General features: G+C 43.3%; 1 protein-coding gene across 1 annotated transcript in view; it reads right to left on the bottom strand.

Annotated features, from left to right (window-relative positions):
* CTNND2 (catenin delta 2) overlaps positions 1 to 23180 on the bottom strand; it is a 736406-nt gene that overhangs the window by 347738 nt on the left and 365488 nt on the right. The window contains exon 7 of the mRNA XM_040630544.1: positions 9266 to 9460. Coding sequence (XP_040486478.1) covers positions 9266 to 9460 — 195 coding nt within the window. The remainder of the gene's footprint in view (positions 1 to 9265; positions 9461 to 23180) is intronic.

The raw sequence follows: 23180 nt of genomic DNA, 5'->3' as shown, positions 1-23180 counted from the left end.
AGTCTTTGAAATGATGACGGTTGTCCTCATGGATTAAGTTTCAAAATGATCAGATGAGACTAAGAACATTAAGTTTGGAAAAAGAAAATGTGTCTTACATCTTTTTGCAATTTCTGAAGGAGCTATAGTTTCTCCAAAATATTACAAATATGTGTAATTAAAATTCATGTCTTAAAAATTTACGCACAATGTACTTTATATTACGGTGACAAGAGTTGAAAATTCAGGCCAGGCATAACCTTGCTTTTGGAAGAACAAACGCACAGAGGCAAACAAAATTTCATTTTCTAGAAGAGTTGTGACAAGCTAGGCAGCAAATCCAGGGCAAAAGGGGAAAACTAAATACACCTGACATTTTCCAGATAAATGCATTTTTTTTTCCTTCAGGAAAGTAATATCTACATTTAAGCTTGCTGAAAATGGTTCTTCATATCAGAAAACAAATCCTTTTCTATACGATCATAAATACAACAAGTAAAATGATGAACAAGAAAAGAGGACAACATAGCACAGATCAGGAAACAATACTGAAATCTAAAACAAAACAAAACAACAACAACAACAAAAACTTGTTAAAAAAATAGTCTGTAGGTAAGGTGAACGACCTGACTAGCCATGCCAAAAATCTCTCAAGGGACCTTAGATTGAAAGAGGATATTATGAGAGTTGTTTAACAAAGACACTCCCAGCAGCGAAGACTCTAAGGACACTGGATTCAAATGGGAGAGCGGGTGTGAGATGCAGTTTATCAAGCAGAAACAGGAAGGCACCATCTCAGTACAGGAGGAGAAAGAAAAGGTGGAGGTGAGTTTATGAACAGTGGAGGCTCATCTGTGTGCTTCCCTTTGGCCGGTTTGGGGTCAGTGTCATGAAATGTATTCAGAGCTTGGCTTCTGCAGTTAGAGTATGGGGTTCACATCCAGGCCTTGTGGGCAGTTCTTGGGATCAGATGAGTGAGTTACTGAGCTTTGTAAGCTCCAGCTTCCTGACTGTGGCACAAAAAGAACAAAATGGCCTCATGGGATCATTATTTGCTTTAAAGACATGAGAGGCATTAAACATCTCATATGTAGAAACTGCTGACCAAAGGAGCTATTGCTATTTTTACCATTAACAATACTGAAATCAACTAACATTAGAAAAAGAGACTGTCCACACTGCACTGGGGTGAATACCCTTGCCACCGGGTATCGGAGTTTAGAGCTCCTGCGAGGGCTTTTTTTCCTCCAGTGACCCTATATGAGAATGAACGTGTCATTCACACTTCACAGATGGGAAACTGAGGCACAGAAAGATTATGTAACTTGCCTGAGTTTGCCTGGTATGGAATTAGAGAAGGGATTCAAGCCCTTGCACCCTGCTTCCAGAGTTTATACTTTTAACCAGCAAAAATTGGGCCAAGGTTTAAAACTTCAAAATGCATGTTAATGAAGTACTTACATGGTAAGAAAATTTATGAGAGGCTTAAAATTAAGGGAAATGTCTACTAAAGGCACAGAGGATAGGTGGATTTATAATAGGAATCAACATGAATATTATACTGAAAAAAATGTTAAAAACTGGTGTTAATTTACACCATTTCTCATTAAGATGAATTTACTGGGATATGCGGAAAAATATTGAGAAATATTATTTACACAGAAAAATCTAACTTTGTTCATTTCTAGAAAAATCAAAGAATAGGGATACCTATAGTTATCCTAATTTTAAAGTGTTTTGAATCTTGGTTTAATCATTGCTATCACTACATTAACAAAAAAGAGAGTGGACTATGCAATCTAAGATGGGGGAACAACTTCCAAAAAGATCTTACTAGAAAATCACAGTCGTATTTGCGGCACTTGATAAATGGCCCTTCAGAAGTATCATTCCTGAATCCACAGTTTAAACTTTTAAGTCACTCTAAGTGGGATACCTGATGAGAATTTCAAAATATCAAATTAGAATTCAAATTGGTCCTGCCAAATTGAGACTGGTCAGGGCAATGAAAATAATGTAAAGTAGCAATACAAATGGGCAGAAAACTACCCTATATTTAAGTGCAGGTCATGGGATCGTCTTGAAGAAAATGTGTGAGAACCTAACAGATCTCAGACGAGCCATCAGTAGCGTAATAATGCAATGCCTTCTATCTTTTTAAGTGTGGGACAGAAAAATGACTTAAACATCATACATTAAATTCTCCCTTTGTGCCCTCAGTGGGGCTCATGCAAACCACGGCTATCCATTAGTTTGGATAAGCGGATACTGGTCACATTATTAAAGACTTCCCTTTAACGCGACGTTTCCTGAATTTCTGTCTGGTTACACATTTTCTCTTATTCGAGCTTTAGAGCTCAGCTGACCACATCACCGCGTTACAGGATGGCTCTATTCCACGGAACCTTCCCACAGCAAACATTGCGGTGGAAGGCGCTTCATCAGCTCTTTAAACAGCCCCCTCTCTCCTCACCTGCTCTGCAAACAGCCCCTTCTCCACTCAATAAGCCCTTAGAGCTCAACGAACCATGCTGCTGGTCTCTTTGGGGAGATTTTAAACGCAGCCCCTTCAGCAGCTGACTTGATACTTCAGCTGACATCTATGCTGTTCACGAAATTATCTGTTTTCTTTAGAGCTACACAAATAAAGGTCTACTGTACAAAGGGGAGGACAAAGATGTTTTATGTGTTATATTTGCTTGAAAGAGGGATCCTTTTTAATAAATCAGGCATTCTACTTTGATGACGATGGATGATTACATCCATTCTTTACTGACAATCAAAAAAAGAGAACAGAATAAAATATAAGAATCTGGCACATGAACAAAGTTGAGGGGGGATATAAAGTAGGGTTCACCTAAAAAGAAAAAAAAACACTCATTTTTGTCTTTGTATTATTTAATCTTTGCTTTTCTATATATTTGTATATACAGAAATATGAAAACATAAACTACGTTTATACCTGTTATATAAAGAAAAAATAAGCACACAGTAAGCTAATTAAACAATATTTCCTCTGCAAGCTCAGATGGTAAGGATGGCTTAGGTGACAACAGGTTCAAGACCGTGGCCATGAACTCTCCGAAAGAGAGTTCGACTCTTATTTTAGGGATGAGGAGCCCTTGGCACTCAATCCACTATATTCCCAGCAGTATTATTATCTAGAATTGAATTGTAAACATCTTCCAATTTTCTGCACTCTGCACAGGCTGATCTGTGCTAAACTTGGTGGGGAAATATTCCAGGGTAAATTTAACGTCATCTTTTTGTTTCCATTTTAATTCCAGTATAGTTCACACGCAGCATTATATGAGTTTCAGGTGTACGATACAGTGATTCAACACTTCTATATATTACTCAGCTCATTAGTAACATAATTGTTTGACTTCATCTATTATTACCTTTGTGGGGAGAGGAATTGCAGGATTTTTAGTAGTAACAGAATCATTATTATCGGTGTGGATGTTGATGTTTCTGGATTTTGACAATGAACTGTTTCTACTAGCGAACACACTGCCTTCCTTCGGCTAAGCTTAATTAGACTTTCTATTAACACCGCTTCAGGTGACTTGGTACAAGGAAGCATCTGGAAGCTCTTCTCAGTTTTAAGATGATATTTATCATTGGGTTCATTAAAAATTTCCAATTGGGGAATAATGTGCCCCTGACTTTCTAGACTTGAAAAAAAAGTTAAAAAAAAAACAAAACAAAACCAAAAAACCAAGAGGTTATGGAAGATCTAATTTGACTTGCTCTAATGGGAAGCAATCATTTTTACAGTTCGAAGTAACAGCATTTAAGAATAAATGCTAATATTCCACGTTTTTGTGGAGTCAAATGGTTTTAATTGAAAATGTTATCTATATGTTATTGAATAACAGTAGTAAAATTTTGTGAATATGAAGGTTCGATGAAATGCCTCTATAACTTTATTAAGCACTGGCGACTACTGCAGAGAATTCAGTTTTTTAGGAATACTTTCTCCACATGTGCAAATATTTTCATCACATTTTTTTTCTTTTTCTGTTGTGGTATTTGTCAACCTCAAAAATATTTGGCAGATTTTCTCCTTGCAGCATACTTTTGATAATTCATTCTTTCTTACAAGCTGACACATTCGTCACAGAAAGCTTGTTTTCTCCACTCACTTAGAAACACATTTATCCCAAAGTGAATTCATATGACTATCAGTACAGCAAACATTGGCCATTTCCCTTAATTTAGAAAGACGGGTTTTTCTTGGGGGAGGAAGTGTCAGAGTCAAGCATTTGGGTTAATCACGTGATTCCTAACTTGACAGTTATTGGTATGTTTGAGTTTGAAATAAAAATTCATGTTACTTAGTTTCTGCTTAATAGACTTTATCAACAGCAAATCCACGAAGATCGCATATTCCTTGTCTGGCTGTACTTCTTCTTACATAAGCTCTGGTTTTGACAAGCCTTATCCCAGATGAAAGGTATGTTTTATTTAAACAGACATCCAAGTTAAAAGTGTGCCTCTTTAAATTTTCATCATGCAAGAAAGTAAAGCTACGTCAGATGTTGGGGGGATGTCCTGTAAAAGCAGGTGGGGATATTCGTGCCACCATCAGACTCACTGGCCTGCCTTTTCTGCTATAGTTTACACAGTTTCGCCTCCCTGCACACGGAGTGAACACTGATGTGGCCCCCCTCCCTCATTTCCTGGCTCTGGAAATGTCTGGCGAGGGATGCTCTCTGGGGAGCCCCTGGAGCAGACACCACTCTTTTACCTTCTCTGCAGCTGGCAGATCTCCGGGGCCACGGTGCTGGCTTTTCTCTCAATCTTGTCCTCGGGCACACGAGCAGCTGCTCTGCTCGCCCTCTGCCCTCCTACTAAGAGCATATCCGGGCCCAGGAAGGCCAGCGGCCATCCTCAGAGCCTGCTCTCTTCTGTTGGAACTGGGTGGGGGAAAAGGTCTGCGGTTCTTGTCTTACAAAGGCTGGGGTGCAGGAGCATGAAATGTCAGTGTGGGGGGCAGAAGACCCTCTTCGGAGCATGTTCCCTGGCCCAGCCCAGGCCAACAGAGTGACTGCTCAGTGGAATAAATTACTATTGATTTCCAGTGCTGAGTAGCAAACCTTGTCTGTATGTTCCATCTTTCACAGCCTGGAGCAGGAGAGAGGTGAGAAGTAGGATTTTAGCACCCTGATTCCCTAACATGTACATAAGTACATGTGTGTAAGACCTCTCACAGTATGGTCAGGTAGCTTCTTGGTTTGGGAAAGCCTAGAGGACCTTCTTGCATACCCAAAGGTAGATCGTGGTCCTCATCTGAGTTGGTGTCTGAGATTTTAAATAGTCTTCCCAGTAAGTAATAGGGCTGAGTGGCCTACTATGACAGCCCAGGAGACATGGAGAAGGCAGGCAGAGAGGAGGATGGATGAGGATGGTGGCAGGCTGAGTCCGAGGGGAAAAGCTAACTAAGGAATCCCCCAACCCCCTTTGGTGGGGAAGTTTAGAAGCTTTGACATGTCTCAGCTTCATGTCTACAGCTGTGTTCTCATTGTCTCCATGAGGTCATCTCCCTGTGTATCTCTCAGCTCTAGAATAGTCTATTACTCAGGACAGCCTTCGTGGTGTTTGGGGTAAGGGAGACACAGGGACAGGGTCAGCACAGGGCGAAGCAGGGCAGGGAGAGGAGAGTGGCCACGGAGCTGAGAGCAGTGCCCAGGAACCAGAGCCAGCAGGGAGCACAGCTGCAGCACTGAATGACCAAGGGTGGCTATGGATGAAGAACAGGCACCTGCCAAGCCTCTCCCTCCTGCCGAGAAACAGAGGAAGGTGGCCTTGGGCCAGGGTGGGCGGTGGGGGGATTATGGATGGCCCAATCAGGGGTTAGGGGTTATCTGGGAATGAAAAGATATTATGTGTTGTTTAGTGTTTTTGTTAATACTTTGTCTTCAGCTTTATCTGGAATGTACCAACCCTTAAGATATTACCTTCCATTGCCAGTTAATTTTCCATATGTTCCTGCCCACAAGGAGTAGACAGAAGCTTCTTTGGCTCTGCCAGTGCATTTAGCACATGGTGAGTCTTCAACAGATACTACCTGACTGACAGGATACAAAAACCATGATGAACATGGATGGGTATTTATCTTCTTTTTAAATGATGACTTTCACAAATACAGTGTCAACCAAAAAGACTGTTAAGAAGAGCCCAGGATTCAGGGCAGGACTGCCTGCGTGTGAAGGTTTGAAGACTGGCTCTGCACAACCTGTGTGACCTTGAGAAGAGGACTCAACAACTCTGTGCCTCAGTCTTCTGTAAAGTGAGCCTCTTATCAGTACCTCCTTTAAGGGGTGGTTCTCAGGATCTGTAAATACATTCAAAGCAGTTGGAACAACCCCCGAAAGCCATGCTTTTGTCTTCCTGTCTCACCTGCTCGATACTAGGGCACCATCTTGTAATTCCCTAATTTTTTGGGCAAGTCCATTTGTCTTCATTCCTGAGTGTAGACTGCTTGAACAAGAGCAACTGACCTTCAGTCCCCTTGGCTTACTCTCCTTGAAGTATCATCTGGATGTGCTTGAGGGGTCAAACTGAAGGAACTCCAGCCAGTGTCCTGCTACCCGAGGGGTGAGACATGAGACTGGCTGCTCAAACCACCTCACCCACGAATGAGCCAGAAGTCAGTGGCCCTTAATATTCAAGTCTAACAGGCCCTATAAGAACCTGTCCTCTCCTCCCAAGAAACTGGGGTATTGGCTCTGGCCCTGGAAGCCTCTTAAAGTTCTACATCAGAGGACTTGAGTGTGGAGTGTGTACAATACAAGATGTGAAAAATGGCCTCCCGAGTATGGGAAAGCAATCTTAGAATGTTCCTTGATATTAATTTTTAATTCTGACTTTAGTATTAAATATAATTTAATAATATTGTCTAACGCATATATAATTTATAAGGAAAGGATATATACCCATATTAAAGGCATTTTCTTGAACATGTGGGTTCTGATAGAGACAGTTGCTGGGGTTGCAGGGTTAGCTAAGAAAGTGTAAGGATTTGAAATAAAATAAATTAAGTGTTGAAGCAGAGAGTAACCTGAGCAGGTGCAGGGGAGAGAGAACTTGTGGCTTTACACTTAGGAGCTGGAGAGAGGTGGTTTCTTCCCACCTGTCATCCCACAAGACCATCCATGCACTTCTGGAAATTTCCGTATTATTGCATAAATCAGCAGATCCCTCAAAAGTGCCTCAAGTTCAAAAGGGCAGGTTGGGATGGGATCTTGGACATCTGGATGTCACAACCTCAGCAGCTCTCTGCCACGGCAGAGATTCCTGTTACTGAGAAAACGCAGGCAAACAGGTTTTCTTCTCCGATGCACTCAGAGGACACTGCTGCCTTACCTCACTGGAAGGATGAAACCCTGGTTCTTTCATTCAGCATGGTGCTCTGCTGACGGCTTAGAGCAGGGGTCGGCAAACTTTTCCAGAAAGGGCCAGAAAGCAAACGTTCTCAGCTTTACCAACCATATGGTCTCTGCCATAACTACCCCTGAGCTGCTAGCCTGGAAGCAGCTAGAAAGGATATGGGACAAATGGGTGTGGCTGGAGTCCAGTAACTTTATTTACAGACACCGAAATGTGCATTTCATGTAACATCTACATATCAGAAAACATCCATCTTTTATCTATAAACCGGTTAAAAATGTAATAATTATTTTTAGCTCATGAGCAGTATTCAAATAGGTGGCCATCTGTATTTGGCCCAGAGCTAGAGTTTGCAGACCCCTGGCTCAGAGAAAATACCAGTTGTGTTTTGTTTTGTTTTCACTGGTTTTTGAAGTGTGAACATCTTCCCCTGTCTTTAATCTGACATAGAAGAGTGAAGTATTTTTTTCTTAGTGTAGATAAATTTTTATGAACCCGCCAGAAGCGCATTAAGAAAAGAGAATTCTAAGAGCCTATGAATACAGGACAGAGAATCAACATAATTCCTTCTGTTGTCACCAAGGGTATCTTGTCTCTCATAAGGGGTGCGTGGAAATAAAATTCTGTTGGTTCCTAGTATGCGACCAACGCAACGTTAGAATAGCCCAGCCTCAGACAGGAGTGGTTCTAGCAGGCTGATGATGAGAGAATTCTGACAGAAGAATAAATGGGTATTCCTTTGCATCTGAACCAAGATACATATTATTAACATTGGATGGCATTTATGATGTCAAAATAAAAGAAAGCATTTTGTGCCTTTCTTCTTATGATGCAGTAAAATACTGATATGTACATATCAATAATCAGCCGTAAAAGCAACTTCGCTGGCCTGGATTTCAAAACGTGTAATTTAGTATCATAATGCAGTTAACAAAATTGCTATGCTCTACTTCCTGGTAACTGGAAGTTACCACGGTCTGAAGATGCAGGGAGGCGTGTGCCAAGTTCTGGACCAGGGATTCAGTTTTCCCACGCCTGAGGCCCTGTTGGAGGGTAACACGGGTCATCTGAAGTGAGGGACAGAGCTCTGTTGTGTGCAAGCCAGCAGCATCATATTTTCTAAGTTTACTTAGCATTGGGAGGCTTTATAATAAATGTAGTTCTCAACATCTTAATTATATCAATTTTGTAGTTAGATGAATGCTCTCTAGCACATTTAATCATGACATTTGACCAGTTATTTTTTAAATGGCTACATACTCTGGAAAACACTTGCCTTTCTTCGTGCAGCCTGTGGCTGTGTTCAATTCAAAATATGTTTTTAACCCAGGAGGGCTCTGTGGTTGATCGAATCATATGCAACTGTCAATATTCGACCTTTAAATAATAATTTCATCTGATTCAATCTGATAGTGTCTCTGAAGTAAATTCTCAGTTTGCCCTACAAGACATGCTTCGTGTTTAGTGAACACGGTTTCCCCAAGTTTGCCAAGTAGGTAGGCTCTCGTTAAAGAACATTTAGCCGCATAAGGCGCGTGCCTTTTATGTCCTGTATAATGACGATGCTTTGTTGGAGAACTTATGTTCATTAAATATGTGAATGATGACAGACAAAAAATTAGCACTCCTTCTTTCAATTTGCCTGTTCGACAACATAAGCTTACAACCCCATTAAACTTCTTCCATTTAAAATTTCCTCAGGTAGCTAAATGAGTCATACTTGGTTTCTCTCATTATCATCCCAGACGTTAACGACAGAAGCAGGCCCTAACGCTTGTGAGCAGAGAGGACACAGATGGACACGCACACACACACACAGCCCTTTCATGGGGTCCCAAGCAGCCCCCCCCCCACTACGGACAGGCCACCGAGGGGTATGGTGAATACACACCTGTGCTCGTGCGGTAAGTGCCCGTGTGCGCTGGTGGCAGAGGGTCCCCCTGGCTCTGGCTGAGACTCCTCATAGGGGGCTTCTGATAGACGCGGTCCTCATAGATGGGGTCTATGTGGTGCTCGGGGGACTGCAGAGCCCGCAGCTCGGGGCCCAGGTGGCCGTGCTGGCTGCTATACGAGGCCCGGGACCCAGCTGAAAGAAATTAACAGGCGACACTGAGCCCCGACTGACATCCAAACAGAACTTGCTTTATCAAAGCCATATTTGAATTTGTTTCTTTTGCACAGAAATGTTGAAATCTGCAGAAAATCAAATGAATGACATGAAATGGCAGCAATATGTCGAGCTAATCGGCTTATTGGCGTCACCCAGCTGCCTTGCTCAGCTCCCGAACCTGATCTCCCTGTAAGGACGATCGTGATTCTGAGATAAGCCCACCCTGCACGGGGCCAGGGAGGCATCCTTTTTCTCAGCCGAACCAACGCGGCTGGCTTCCTCACCAAAGGAACTGCGCAGACAAGTCAGACCTAAAAACCTCTTATTATCCCAGTGTCCCTGCACCTTAAAGTTTGCCACAGAAATGACTATTTAAGATGAGGAGCAAATGCATAAGCCGCGATGGCAAGCCATCTTGATGTTGTTCCTGAAAAGTGAAGCAGAATTCCTTCTCGTCAGCAGTTTCTTCCTGGACAAGGCATGAACTGAAATGTCCGGACCTACCACGGCCGAAATCCCTGAGACAAGCAGATTTTAAAGAAACAGACTTTCAAGTCACATTTTCTTTTACTCTCACCCTCCTCCAAATCGAAGCACCTGCAGTTAGGTCAGCCTCCTCTGCAAAAGGTACAAATGGCCGTCGCTACCTGATTTAATTTGTAAATCCTTGTGTCATTTTGTTGCATCGTATGGGGCGAGGTGTGGCTTCGAAGCAATGCTGGGGACCAGGGAGCCTCTGCACCCATGGGCACAGAGCGTTCCGTGAGGGCTAAGAGGTCGACCTGATACACAGAAGAGTTGGCTGAGAGCCAGTATTTCACCCGAGGTACAGTCAAAATCACAGGAGCCGAAGTGCCAGGAGACTCGTCTGCCCTGGGGCAGCTGGGGGGAGGACACCGAGGGACCAGGAGGGATGTGGGGCAGCAAGGAGAGACGGTTACCTAATGACGGTGAGCGGAGAACACACGAGAACCGAACACGGCTAACAGCTGACGCTAGGAAAGACCGACCCTTCAGCTCATCTTCCAAGCTGAGTCCCACATGGCGTGCTGGGATTTAACTGTCAGCTGTCTCGGAACGGCCCTTATTCGGAGCTTTCCATTCCAGCCTAAAGCAACGGGCTTTTGGAATTCCTTGATTTGGGTGGTATTTTGGGGGCAGCTCTAGCTCTGTCTGCTGGTCCAAGGCTTCCCTGGGGGCCACGTTAGAGCCAAATTCTTCAATGCTCAGTGACTGCCCTCCTTCTTCAGGATCAGGTGACCCCAAGGATTTTAATACTCTCATCTAGAATCTCTGAGGAAAAACCCATTCGAAAGTTCTGAAATTGCTGGCAGATAAATCCGTTTCACCGGAATATTTTATACAGGTTGTTTTAAATTTAAGTAAACAAAATGGAGCATTTCTGAATGACAGAGATAGTGCTGGGAATTCTACGAATTCAGTGTTAATAAAAATTACTCAGTGTTTTGAGGAAAGGGAAGGAATAGAGCAAGCGAGTTCCTTACTTTTCCCTTTCCTAGTAATTAAATAAGTTCTGATTTAGACAGCGTTCAGATGAATGATAGATTCAAAATAACTGTTTTGCATAATTAGGTTCATTGCATCTGATTTATCAAATGCCAACATCACACTGAATATTATCTCATGTTCATATTTTCCAGGAATATATTTAAGTACGGTATGCCTTGAGTTCCTGCTGTCAATTCTTCCTTCTTCTGGAGGCTTTGATAATATTGCCAAGGACTTACAAGTGTAAAAGCAAGGAAACAGTCTATATCCAAATCTTGTAGAGTTAAATGAAAGTTATCCATCACTGGTAGATTTACTGTAACTTTATCACCATTCCGTGACTCTAAGTCTCTAAAAACACCCAACAATGAGCAACAAGAGGACACGATGATCTTCTGAAGGGTGACATGATCTAAGGGCCGTGTGGAAATCTTCTCTACAAGCATTACGTGCACATGAGGAACTCTGTACTAGAATCACGAATCAGACATTAATGACCAAGGGTCCTAGGCAAGGAGCAAGAATCGTGACGTCTACCTTAGTGCTGCTTTTTAATGGATGACTGCAAAGATTGCAGGAATGAAGTCCAAGAGGGAAAGAAAGATTGAAATGTCCAAGAAGAGGTGCCTTTTTAGAAAGGGATATAGCATAAATTAAGCCTGCAAATCAAAGCTAACAAACATTTGCTAATCCAGGAGAAAGCCAGCAACAGATCTGTAGAGAGTCCTTGACACGGGAGATGATCACGACGCTGAAAGGGCTTTGTCTCATTCCTCCACACCACACCTTCCTTGGGTCAGAGTCTGGCGGCACTGTTTTCCTTCTGACCAGCAATATGAAACATTTATCACTTCGAGACTGATGTGCAAATACATTTCTACATGCTGCATTTTATATGTGTTGTTTCCATGCACCAGTTAATCCTTACTAATCAATAGATTCATTCATTCAACACATATTTGCTGGGTGTCTGGGCAACTTCAAGAAGTTGAGGACACCAGGGTGCTTAAGCCAAACAAGGTCCCTGGTCTTGAAATTAAGTCATCACATTCAAGTAAGTACAGAGATAACGGTCCTGAAGAAAAGTGAAGTTGGGTAAGGGGAGAGCAGACAGAGTGCTGGTGGGGGAATACTGTGTTGATAAGGTGGTCAAGAAAGTTCTTTTGGCTCATCTGGCATTTCAGCAAAGATGTGGTTGCTGGGATTATGAAATTTTGAGTTAAAAAGAAACCCATTCAGTTCTTATGACCAACTGTCATCTGAACTCATAAGGGTCCATACACTAACTGTGTTTCTTTTTAAAGACAAGATAGATTAAGTAGGTACTAATAAAATCACTTCTATAAATATCACGAAATGAATCTCCTACAGAGGGCCTGTGCTCCTGCTGCTGGTTCCCTCTGAGAAACACTGGGTCTTTCTCCAGTACAGCTCTTTCTCTGGCCCTATGAAGTTTTCTGCTGAATTGCTGGAGCCTAATAATTTCAACGTAAGAGGGCCATCTGATGATATAAGTCGATCCTCTGAAAAGTCTGTTTTGGAAAGCTTTGGAAAATGCCCTCCTGTTTCATCGACTTCATAAATCCTAGATTTTCACATAGTACGGGAGCTCTGCTGCTATCACAAATAACTGGAATGCTCCTGCAGTCTCTGACACGGTACAAAACACAGAATTTGCTCCTGTCACTTTATGATGAGCTTTCCAATATGACTTAATGTAATTACGAAACCTCACCACACCTTTTACCAAATACTGTCATCTACTGGGACTCCAATACCTTTCACGGAGAAGAACTTAGAAGTGAAAATCACTTGGCCAGGAAGCAGCAATACGTGTGCCCATGGGATCTGGTCCCCTATAACAAACAGCAGGTGTCCCTCATTCTTGGATTTTCCTCTCTAACCATGAGCATTTCTTCCCGAGCTGTTAGAAAAACAGGCTTCTTTTGTCCAATTCCTCTTGTGACAGGCAGGCATGTGGAAAGTAGCGAGACAGTGGTCACGGGGTATAATTGAGTACTGTCTGATATCTTTGCATTCTTAGGATGGACCGTTTCTCTGTTTATTTGCAGTTGTGGCTTCTGCGTCTGCCGTGAAGTGGACAGTGCATTAGAGCAAAACTCACATCCCACTCCGAGTTAAAGAAGAGCCTGCAGAAACACACTTGTCTAAGGTGGGGACCAATACTAGTGAACACACTAGCTAAACAGGGTGGCTGGGCACCTGTCCTTATCTGCTCTAGGTTTCTGCCAGGGTAGGCGAACAGCTCCAAATGAACTAGCCATTAATTTCAGGGCTTCTCCCAACATCATTGGCATGAGTCTCTGATTAAAATTTCAGTTCTGACTCAGCAGGTGTGGGGGAGGGCCTGAGGTTCTGCATTTTTCACAAGTTCTCTGGCAATGTTGGTGTTGCTGGTCCAGAGACCATCCTTTGAGAAGCCAGGGCGTACTGGGTTAGCCGGACACATATCTTGGTGGCGAGAGGACTTCAACTTTGGCATTCTTTTGGAGCCCTGGAGACAGACATATGGATTCCTTATTTCTCCCTGCCTTATGAAGCAAGCATGAGTGCTTCAGCGAAGGTGCAGGCCAAAGCTGTAGCCAGATGCTGGCCATGCTGATGGGGCCTCAGCGGGCGCCCTGGAACCTGGCTTCTGCGTGCGGCTGTGCTGGCCTCCGCATGTGGGCATCATACTGGCTGCCTTGGGTTGCCTTGGCCTAGGGGTCAGGCTTCCACACACGGGCTGCCGCAGAGCGAATGATCTTAGCTCTAGGTGCCCAAGGCCCAGACACTAAGGGGCCTGTAAGAGCCTTTGTGAGCAGGCTAGCTTCTAGGGAAAAAACCATCTTTCCTGTAGAGGGCAGACTTTTTGGACCTGGGTGGACTGGAATGTGTTAGCTGCTATTGTTCTGCTTCGAGGTGGATTCTGGGGAAGGAGGTGTCTCGATTCCCTGCACAGCCGCAGCGTACACCCGTGTAAGGGTTCAGCTCAGTGCTTCTCAACCCTGGGAGGACATACGCAGCATTCACCTGGAAGCCTTTTTAACAGTACTGATGTTGGGGAGCCACTCCCAACTACTGAATTAGGACCTGAGGGGGTGGGCCCAGGGAACAGAGGAGCTCAAACACTCTCCAGGTATCTCTGAGAAGAGATCTAGCTCTGGATGGTTATGGTCAGGGCTGGTAGATTTGGGGCCAGATTTGGGGTCTTGGGGAGTACCTGTCAAGGTCTGGTGCTCAGCAGAGCCCCTAAGGCTGGAGATTAAAAACATTCACAGAAATACCCATTCTTGAATGTGGGGGGAGGGAGGTGCAGTTTCTGAACTTTGCAGGAAGGCAGAACTACCTTTGCGAATAGAAAGAGTACAAGACGGTTTGTGTCTCAGGTGGGCTATTCACTGCACTGCAATTAACCTCCTGTTGGGAAGTACCCCCCCCTCCCCCCATTTACAGACTGTAGACATGCGTAGACTGCAGGGCATTTCCAGCCTCTCCCAATCCTCTCGTTTCTGTGGGTCTCCGGAAAATGTCTTTGGGTTCGATGCAGTGTGATTTCTGGGAAGGAACACGGGGCTGGGGCTTGCCTGATTTTCTACCGCAGGTGAGGGTGGGGTCCTTGCAGTGACAATCACATACCCTGTGAACACTTAGGAATCTTTCTGAAAATAACTTCACTGTAACCACAACCATCCAAATAAGAGACAGTCCCGAAGCAGCTGATGACTCCCAGAAACACTCGACCCGGACACCTCAAGTCCTTCTCAGCCGACACGGAGCTGCTAAGAAATTAGCAGGGGTCAACTGTGAATTGTAATATCTTTGTACAGAAGGGTAACATAATTTGACTTCAGACTTGTAATTAAAGTCTTCTGACATTAATTTGTAAACAAGTTTGATCGGCGAATGTTAATTTTTACCCAGGAGGGGTTTCCTATTTAAAATTTGCGTCTAACTCTATCCCTGCCCTGAGAGCAGCTTTTGGCAGCCGTCTTCTGGGTGGACCGGACCAGAAGCCAGGCTTACCACTATCTTATTGTCCCAATTAACTAGTGATGCAGAGAAATCCATGATTTGGTGCTTTATTAATTAGTCACTTTACCAGAGTTTTTAATGGCCAGTCTCATATTCACATAGATTCTCTTCTCTATCAACAAGGCGGATAAAATTCAATGAGTGCCATTTTATTTCTCGACAGCTGCTTCTCAATACCCCATCAGTGCAATACATGAACAGTGCATCTGTGGTCTGGCTTCAGGACCTAATTACTATGGATAATTATGGATATTTCTATGGAGAGAAGCCAGAACAAGGTGCTCCTGACCCATCTTTTTGTTGTTGAGATGCAAAGCAGGACAGACTAACTCTGGCTTCAAAAGACCAGAAGTCTTCAGAAGTGAGGCTGAGTTTTCATTTTTGTTGTAGGTGTCCATCGAAGGGCATGGGTGGAATTCTCGATGTATAGACAAAGAGAAAGGCTTTATCAGACAAAAGTGGGCTTAAGTAGTTTTCTTCATTAAGCAGTTTAAATATTTTGCAATATATATGAACTACGATGTTCCGCTTCCAGCATCTCAAACACAGGCCTCTTTAAAAATCAGACTGTATTAGCCACGCCACAGATAAGCTGTACAAATTCCTTTTCAGAAATTATTTAGCTTTTCTAATGCAAAGTTAAAATGTATTCTCCCTGTATCATTCTCCTACTCCTTTATATATCTTACTAACACCCACAGAGAGGCTCTGCTGATAATTCCAGAAGAGGATACCATTGACTTTCAACATAATTTACGGGGGGGAAATGCAAGTAAACTGCTTCACAGATTACTCATGCTCTATATTTACATATTATAAATTCCTTATATCAACACTTTCTTAAATTTTCATCATTTTACTCGGCATAATATTTAGCATGTAAAAAAAGAGTTTGAGAAGAGACATTCTGTTGGTAATAAACAGTTTTGAGAAGGATTAAAATTTTTCCTTGATTCTTTTCTGGTTAAAGGCTTTAATAATTGTATTTGTGTGTTTTAGAATCCAATTAGTAACTACATTATATATGCATAATTATCACTGGAATACCAGTTACATTTATTAAAACATTAATTCCCTCATACAAGGCACCTCTGATGAGACCTATGTGTAGTTATAATTCCCCCACCCCATTTTTCATCCATTCTCTTTATCCAAAGAAGTTACTACTAAACCACCAATTCGTATGGCTCAGTTGTGACGTAGGTGATGCTTTTCCAGTATAGAGATCGATCTGTGCTGACTCGTGCAGTGCGAAACAAATACTACTTATTTGCTAGAAGGCTGTCAAGGTGATGGGGGGTGTTTGTGGTCATGTCAACAATAACCAACTAACTGGCTCAGCCATGGAGGGGACTGTAGTATTATACGCTTCTAACAAGCTGAGCATAAGACCTGACTGAGTACCGAGTACGTGTGTGTGTGCGCGTGTGTGTGTATTTTCTTCATTCTAAAGAGAAATGTATACAGACTTCCCTTTTCTGCATCAATTATTAAAGGGAAGCTTATCTTGTAAGGGAGGTTTTGACTTTATCGCATTGTCAGTCCATTCTCTGAGAGTTCAAAGGCTGAAGTCAGAAATATCTGGAAATGCAGACATCATTTGAGGTTCAATATGGGCATGGGACCTCTGTAATGGCATAGCACCTATGTGCCCAGGTGCCTTTAGGACGCCCAACAGGAAAAATCAACCTTATCAGATCATTTGGAGATATTTACACAGCAAGCAGAAATTTGAGGGACCGCTAAAGTCCACTCAACCAAAACAATTAATGGTTTTCTTTGGGTTCCCTTTGCTGCCACGTCTCTCCCTGCAGGATCCGGGGCAGGTCCTCAGTACACAGACACCACAGAATAGACATTATCTATTTTATGATCTCTTCTCTAGGGCTACACACAAAGAGCTGCTAGCTGTGACATCCCATGGGTTGCTGTCCATGCCTCTGGGAATGCTGCAACCAAAACCCAAAAAATATGCCTCCACAAGAAATAGCCACTTTCTAAAGAATTGGGAAACTCAGAGGTGAGGAAGCAGACACTTTATCTTACAGATGATCAATATGCAGCGAACTGAGTCTTTCTGGCAGCTATTGGTAGTTTTAATGGTTCACTCATCCTAAGGAGAACCTGGTATCTCTCTGTGTTCCTCTCGTCTTGCTAAGGATGACTTCCGGTTATCAATGGGATGTAACATATGCACCCATAACTAGCTCTACAGTGGTCAGCCAAAAATATCTGTTGAAGGGCGCCTGGCTGGCTCAGTCGGGGTAGAGCGGGCAACTCTTGATCTTTGGTTCTAAGTTCGAGCCCCATGTTGGGTGTAGAGATTACTTAAAACTAAAATCTTAAAAAATGTATTTGTTGAATACCTACTAGAAGAGGGAGGAGTTCTGAAATATGCAGGGGTCTCATTAGCTTCCCTCAGGGAGCCCATATGCCCACTACTCAAACGCTCTGCCTGGATCGCAAGATAATTCAAGATACTTTCTGCTTTCTATCAAAATCAGTTCTTTGGCAATACACAGGTATAGATACCTATAGACCCATCTGGGATTAGCCTTTAGAGATTTCAGATAGTTCATGCTAGTTATTCCACAAGAAATGCAAAATTTTATATGTATATATAAAATACGTACATATATGTGTATGAATACATACATATATAAATGCATGTATAGTAATTTTTGTCATATTTATATAATATGCAAAATACAATAAGCAAAAATTGTATGTATTATAACATATATATATATGAAGTAAATATATGACAAATTTTGAAAAACTACAAAATGCACCTTGGTTAATGATACAGTGGCAGGAGGGATTCCGACGTAGCCTGGGCTGCAAATGGACTGCATTTTGAGAGATTTTACATTATTAATTATTTAAGGTTATTTGTACATCTACTAAAATAGCTGGTCTCCACATAATCTCTGTTGCTTAAATAAAAAGAAAATAAATATTTAACAGCATCGTATTTATTAAGGTAGAGCTTGCAGTTCACCACCACCATTGAACTGATGCCCGCATGTAAAGTGAGTGGCAAGGCCAGACGCCCGTTTGCTCAAATTAACCAACACCTGTGACCTACAAGGGTAATCAATGAAAACAGACCCAGGGATATTTTACCTCCAATGCCCTGTTGACTTTAACTTCACCAGTGCAGAGCCTGAAGAGTGGGAGAAACCCACATCCCGGGTCGTACATCACCAGGCTTTCCCCATTGCTGCGTGCTAGGGACCCAGCCAGGAAAACACAGCCAGTGTGGCCAATAGCTCAGCAGCGCAGGAGCGAACGGTACAAGTGCAGTCTGGCTTCCAGACCTAATTACTATGTGCGTCTCCACGTCTCTCCTCGCATTCTGTCATTTCCTTCCCTGACGGCATATTGTATCTAAAAGCAGTTTCCCAGTAGACACCTGTTCCTACTTGCCGCCTATCTGATCTGCAGCACTGAGGAAACCAGACGGGTTCTCAGCGTTCAAGACCAGCAAAACATCTGGCTGCACATGACCTGGCCTGGTTCTCAGAGGGAAAAGGGAATTGCCTGTGAGTTGGGTCATTTAGGGGGTGTGGGGGGGTGGTACAGAACTGGTCCCATTTTAATCCACTTCTCCTCAAATGTCTCACACTCCCTCACCCTACCTCCAATCCCTAATGTCTCAAATATTCACACGCAGGCTTCTGGGATCCTTGACCCCAAGTGAAAAGAAGCTTACAGGGCCGTTCAGAGAATTGATGCTTTCAAAAAATGTCTTATGACCCCTTATTTAAAAAAAAGAAGCGAGGGACACCGGGGGGGGGGTGTGTGGCTCAGTTGGTAAAGCGTCTGCCTCCTGCTCAGGACATGATCTCAGGGTCCTGGGATCCAGCGCCGCATAGGGCTCCCTACTCAGCGGGAAGCCTACTTCTCCCTGTGCCCCTCCCCCTGCTCCTGCTTTTTCTCTCTCAAATAAGTAAATAAAATCTTTAAAAAAATAATAATTTTTTTTAAAAAAGTGGGATAAAGAAATCCTTCTCAGGAAAGCTGTCCCTAGCTCCCCAGTGTCTCCCCAATGTGGTCATACCTTCTCAGAGTGAATTCAGGAGAGCAGACCCTGGACTATGTGCAACCAGCACACTGTCAGTGCCCCAAGCGTGATCTGAAAGCCACCAGGACTCGTGGCACCACTGGATGGCTAATTCATAACTCATATGGGACCCTCCCCTCCCAAGCTATATGCCTCTTCTCCTCTTTGCACCTGTCACAGCGGTATTTTGTTAAACCTGATCTCTGCCTCCACCAAGAATGGTTTCCTGATCTTCCCATCTGGATGTGCCTCCCCTTTTGGGATGCTCCAGCCCTTGGGCCTCTCTCATAGCTCCTATCACAACTACACAGTATTATAACCTACTTCAGAACTCATGTCACCACCACCCTCCTTCCAGCCCAACAAGACCCCAGGAGTTCTCACCTCCATCTTATTTACATCTGACATTCCAGCAGAGCTTGGTTGATGCCATGATTCTCCACAGTAATAATGGTTATAATTTACTGAGCCATTTTAAGGTGGGCACGCTAATGAACAATTGATAGGAAGGTTCTCCATCTTATATGATCTTTGTAATGTCTTCTATAATTGTCACCGTATTGTTATCCCCACGACAGGATACACAATCTCAGAGGAGGCCCATTTTGTTCCCCAAACAGGCCAAGCATGATTTCACCTCAGGACCTTTGCACTGGCTATCTTCTCTGCCTGGGCCATTCCTCCCCGATATGTACGTAGCTTCCCATCTCCTTGCTTCAAGTGTTTGCTCAACAGACACCCTATCTATGGAGACAGGAGAGCTTCCTGGTTGCCCCACCCTCTGACATCCCTACTCTTCCTCCCCACGGCTCTTCTTACTATAGAATATCCTACTCACATTAGACCATACCTCCAAGAAGAGAAGGGCGTTGGCCTCTAGTGCTCACAGGTGCGTGTCCACCACCTAGAAGAACACCCAGCACAGAACAGGTGCTCGGTAAAGACTTGCTGATTGAACTCAACCGTCTAAGGTAACTGAGCAAGTAACCGATGGAACCAAGCTAGTAACAGATGCACCCATGTGTTTGGCCTCAACCATGCTCTTAACCATTGTCTTCTGTATTTGTGGAACTCAAAGCAATGCAAGAACGATTCTTTTTTCCTCATCTGCAATTAAACTCATTATTGTTACTCATTCTTTTACTTGTTCAGCCCTTAGTTAAAATTACCCAGACTCCTTGGGATTTATGCCAACATTCACGACTGTCAGCATTTATGTGGTGGGTCGCACCTTTCCTTGTTTGCTAGCTTACTGCCCAGCTATCTTTTCTCCCTGAGACTTCTCTGCACCATCCTGCTGGTCAGGATACACTGTTTCCTGGGTACCATGTTTTCCTCCTGTTTTATGCCCTTATTCACCTTGGACACAGCCACCGAGTGCTGTAACTTTCTAGGAAAGGGGGCATAGGAAATCCATTTTATCGGTACCAGCAAGACTGAAAATATTTGATTCTGCCTTTATACGGCTAATTTGGCTAGGTATAGATTTTAGGTTAAAAATAACTTTCCCCTAGAACTTTGAGTGCATCACCTGATTGTTCTTCACCCCCCCCCCCATACTGCTCCTGCAAATCAGGAGGCATCTGTTTTATTTCTCTCCGGTGGTCTTAGGGTCTTCATGTTGGTGCTCTGAAATTTCACAGTACAGAATGTGGAAATGTCCTATTCCGAGCATGGGGCATTTCCTATAAAGGTACAGGTCCCTCAGCTCTGAGGACTTGTGGCCATATTACTTCTCTGGTGGCTTGCTTCCCTCCATTCTCTTTCTGGGACTTCAATAATGTGTTAGATTTCTTGGATGTGTCTTGTATGCATGATTATTGCATTATTCTCAGAGTTTCTGTCTGCTTCCCTATATGGCAACCTTCTGAGTACTCGATTTCCTTGACTAGTTCCCACTCGCTCTATCAAATTTTTTATTTGGGTAGTGATCTTTTTACAGCCTATAAAGATTTTCTTGTTCTTTGATCCTCTCATGTATCACCCAGCTCTTATTTAATAAACACAAGATCTTCTTAAATCCTTCTCAGTACTGACTCTAAAGTTTTTCCTTGTTTCCTTTAATCTCTTTTATTCTGTAAATTATGTGTTTCTTCTGAGAGACGGTTCATTTTTCTATTTTTTTTTCATCTCACTAATTCTCCCCAATTCCTCAGTAATCCCTATTAATTTATCATATTTGAGAAAGAAAAACCTGACAGTCCTTTCTCCTACTACAACATAAATGAAAGTATTTCCCACTAAATAAATCTGAGTTAGAATTTATGACGGGGAGGTGGGGTATATGGGCTGGCATTCTTCCTTGAGGATGAGAGGGTGAGGGCAGCCCAGGCCCTGTTCCAGCATACCACCCGCATGCTGTGTGATGTAAACTCTGTCTAGGCCACCGGCAGCCAAACTAGAGTCTAACTTTCTCAGTTTGTTCAGTTTCTTCAGGAGACCACTCGGGTTTTTCACTTTGGAGTAGGCACTGGCCCACAGGGCCGCCATCTTGGTAGCAGAGAGAGTACGTGAGTGGGAGGAAGAAGCTGACTTAAAGTTGTGTCAAGCACCGACTTCCAATGAATCTCTCTATCTTTAGCCCCATGTCTCTCCCCAGTCCCCAGCTCAACTCTGACAACTGAGACTGTCCAAGAATTCACTAAACACTCCACCTCCACCAGGCTGACAGAGCAGATTCTTGGGAGAAAATTCTGTGTTTTAACTGCTCATCAGTCTGATCTATTTTGCTTTCTGGAAAATTTATCACTAGTTTTTGATGAGACACCCCCCCCCCCCCCGCTGGCCTCTGTGTTGTCTCTTTAATGGCTTACCCACTGTAATTCTACACTTTATTTTTCTGAGGATCTGGACAGAGGGGAGGCAAATGCGTGGATAGAATATGCTATCTTGAACCACTGTCCAAGATACACTTTCATTTTTTAATTTACGTTTTCCTAGTTAAATTGAAGCATGATCAAAATCATATAAGCGTCAGTGATACTGGAACAGCTTTGATAGAATTCTACATAAATCTGTCACTTTCCTACAAAGGTACAAAAAAGACCTGTTTGCTCCATTTTTAACTAGCAAGGCTGCCATGAGGCAGGAAGGGAAACTTCTGTGGATCAACAAAAAGGGCAACAGGTAGGCCTTTTGGGCACCTAGCATCCTAAACATTTAGTTCCCGATTCAGCCACTCACTTCCTGTAATGGACAATGACAGTCTCCTGGACGTGAGTTTGGCATGGCCATAAAGTAGACAGAAATCAGACACCAATGTAAGAGTGACTTTACAGAGGACGTCTGATCACCATTTCTGTGCATCCTGGGCTGTAGGAAGACGGAGGCAGGGGTCAACAAGTACAGAGGAGCTTTGCTGAAGACATTTTAGTCTCTGCCCTCTTGGAGGGAAAGCCTGGAGACTGGGTTTCCATGGACCACTTGGATGTGAGCTCCCTGCTTTGAAAACGAGGTTCCAGAATCCTAGGCAAATGGCTGACAGAACAATCACTTTGTTGGCGGAAGCAGGGGAGGGTCGGTGTGTAGGGACTGGCCGCTGGGGTGCAGGATGCCAGAATGCCACATACAGGAGAGAGACTATATTATATGCTGATCTAGAACACAGCCTGGACCAGGACTGAGCTCTGAGAGCAAGAACTTCTGAGGAAGAAGCTGGGCCTGAGGGGCATGGCCAGCCAGGAATGCTATGGAACTTCTGTGGCCTGGGAGGAGATCCCAGGGAGGTCTAGTTCCAAACCCCCCTAGAAGCGTTGGTTGAAAAATCAGCCTTGGCCTCCTTTGAAAGAAGATTGAAGTGTTGATTGATATCACAGGCTGATCACATTCGAATTAGTAAATCTAAACTAGAAATTTTTGTTTTACTTAAGGGTGAGCAGAAGTTCACAAAAACTGATTGAGTGTTTGTCCACTGGCAGGGAAAGATCACCTTTGGGAAATGCGATTGAAAGGAGAGCGGCAGACAGATATCGTGTTGCATTAGGCCCACATCCCCAGTGTTGTGTGTTAAACAAACTCGCTCATTATTTGAGTAGAGTTCATGTTTCTTTTGAGAACCGGACAGCAGAGACTGCAAAGCTTTTATAT

The sequence above is a fragment of the Ursus maritimus genome, unplaced genomic scaffold (assembly GCF_017311325.1).
Source record: "Ursus maritimus isolate PB19 unplaced genomic scaffold, ASM1731132v1 scaffold_15, whole genome shotgun sequence".
Classification (NCBI taxonomy): domain Eukaryota; kingdom Metazoa; phylum Chordata; class Mammalia; order Carnivora; family Ursidae; genus Ursus; species Ursus maritimus.
This window is presented reverse-complemented; position numbering and strand designations above follow the sequence as displayed.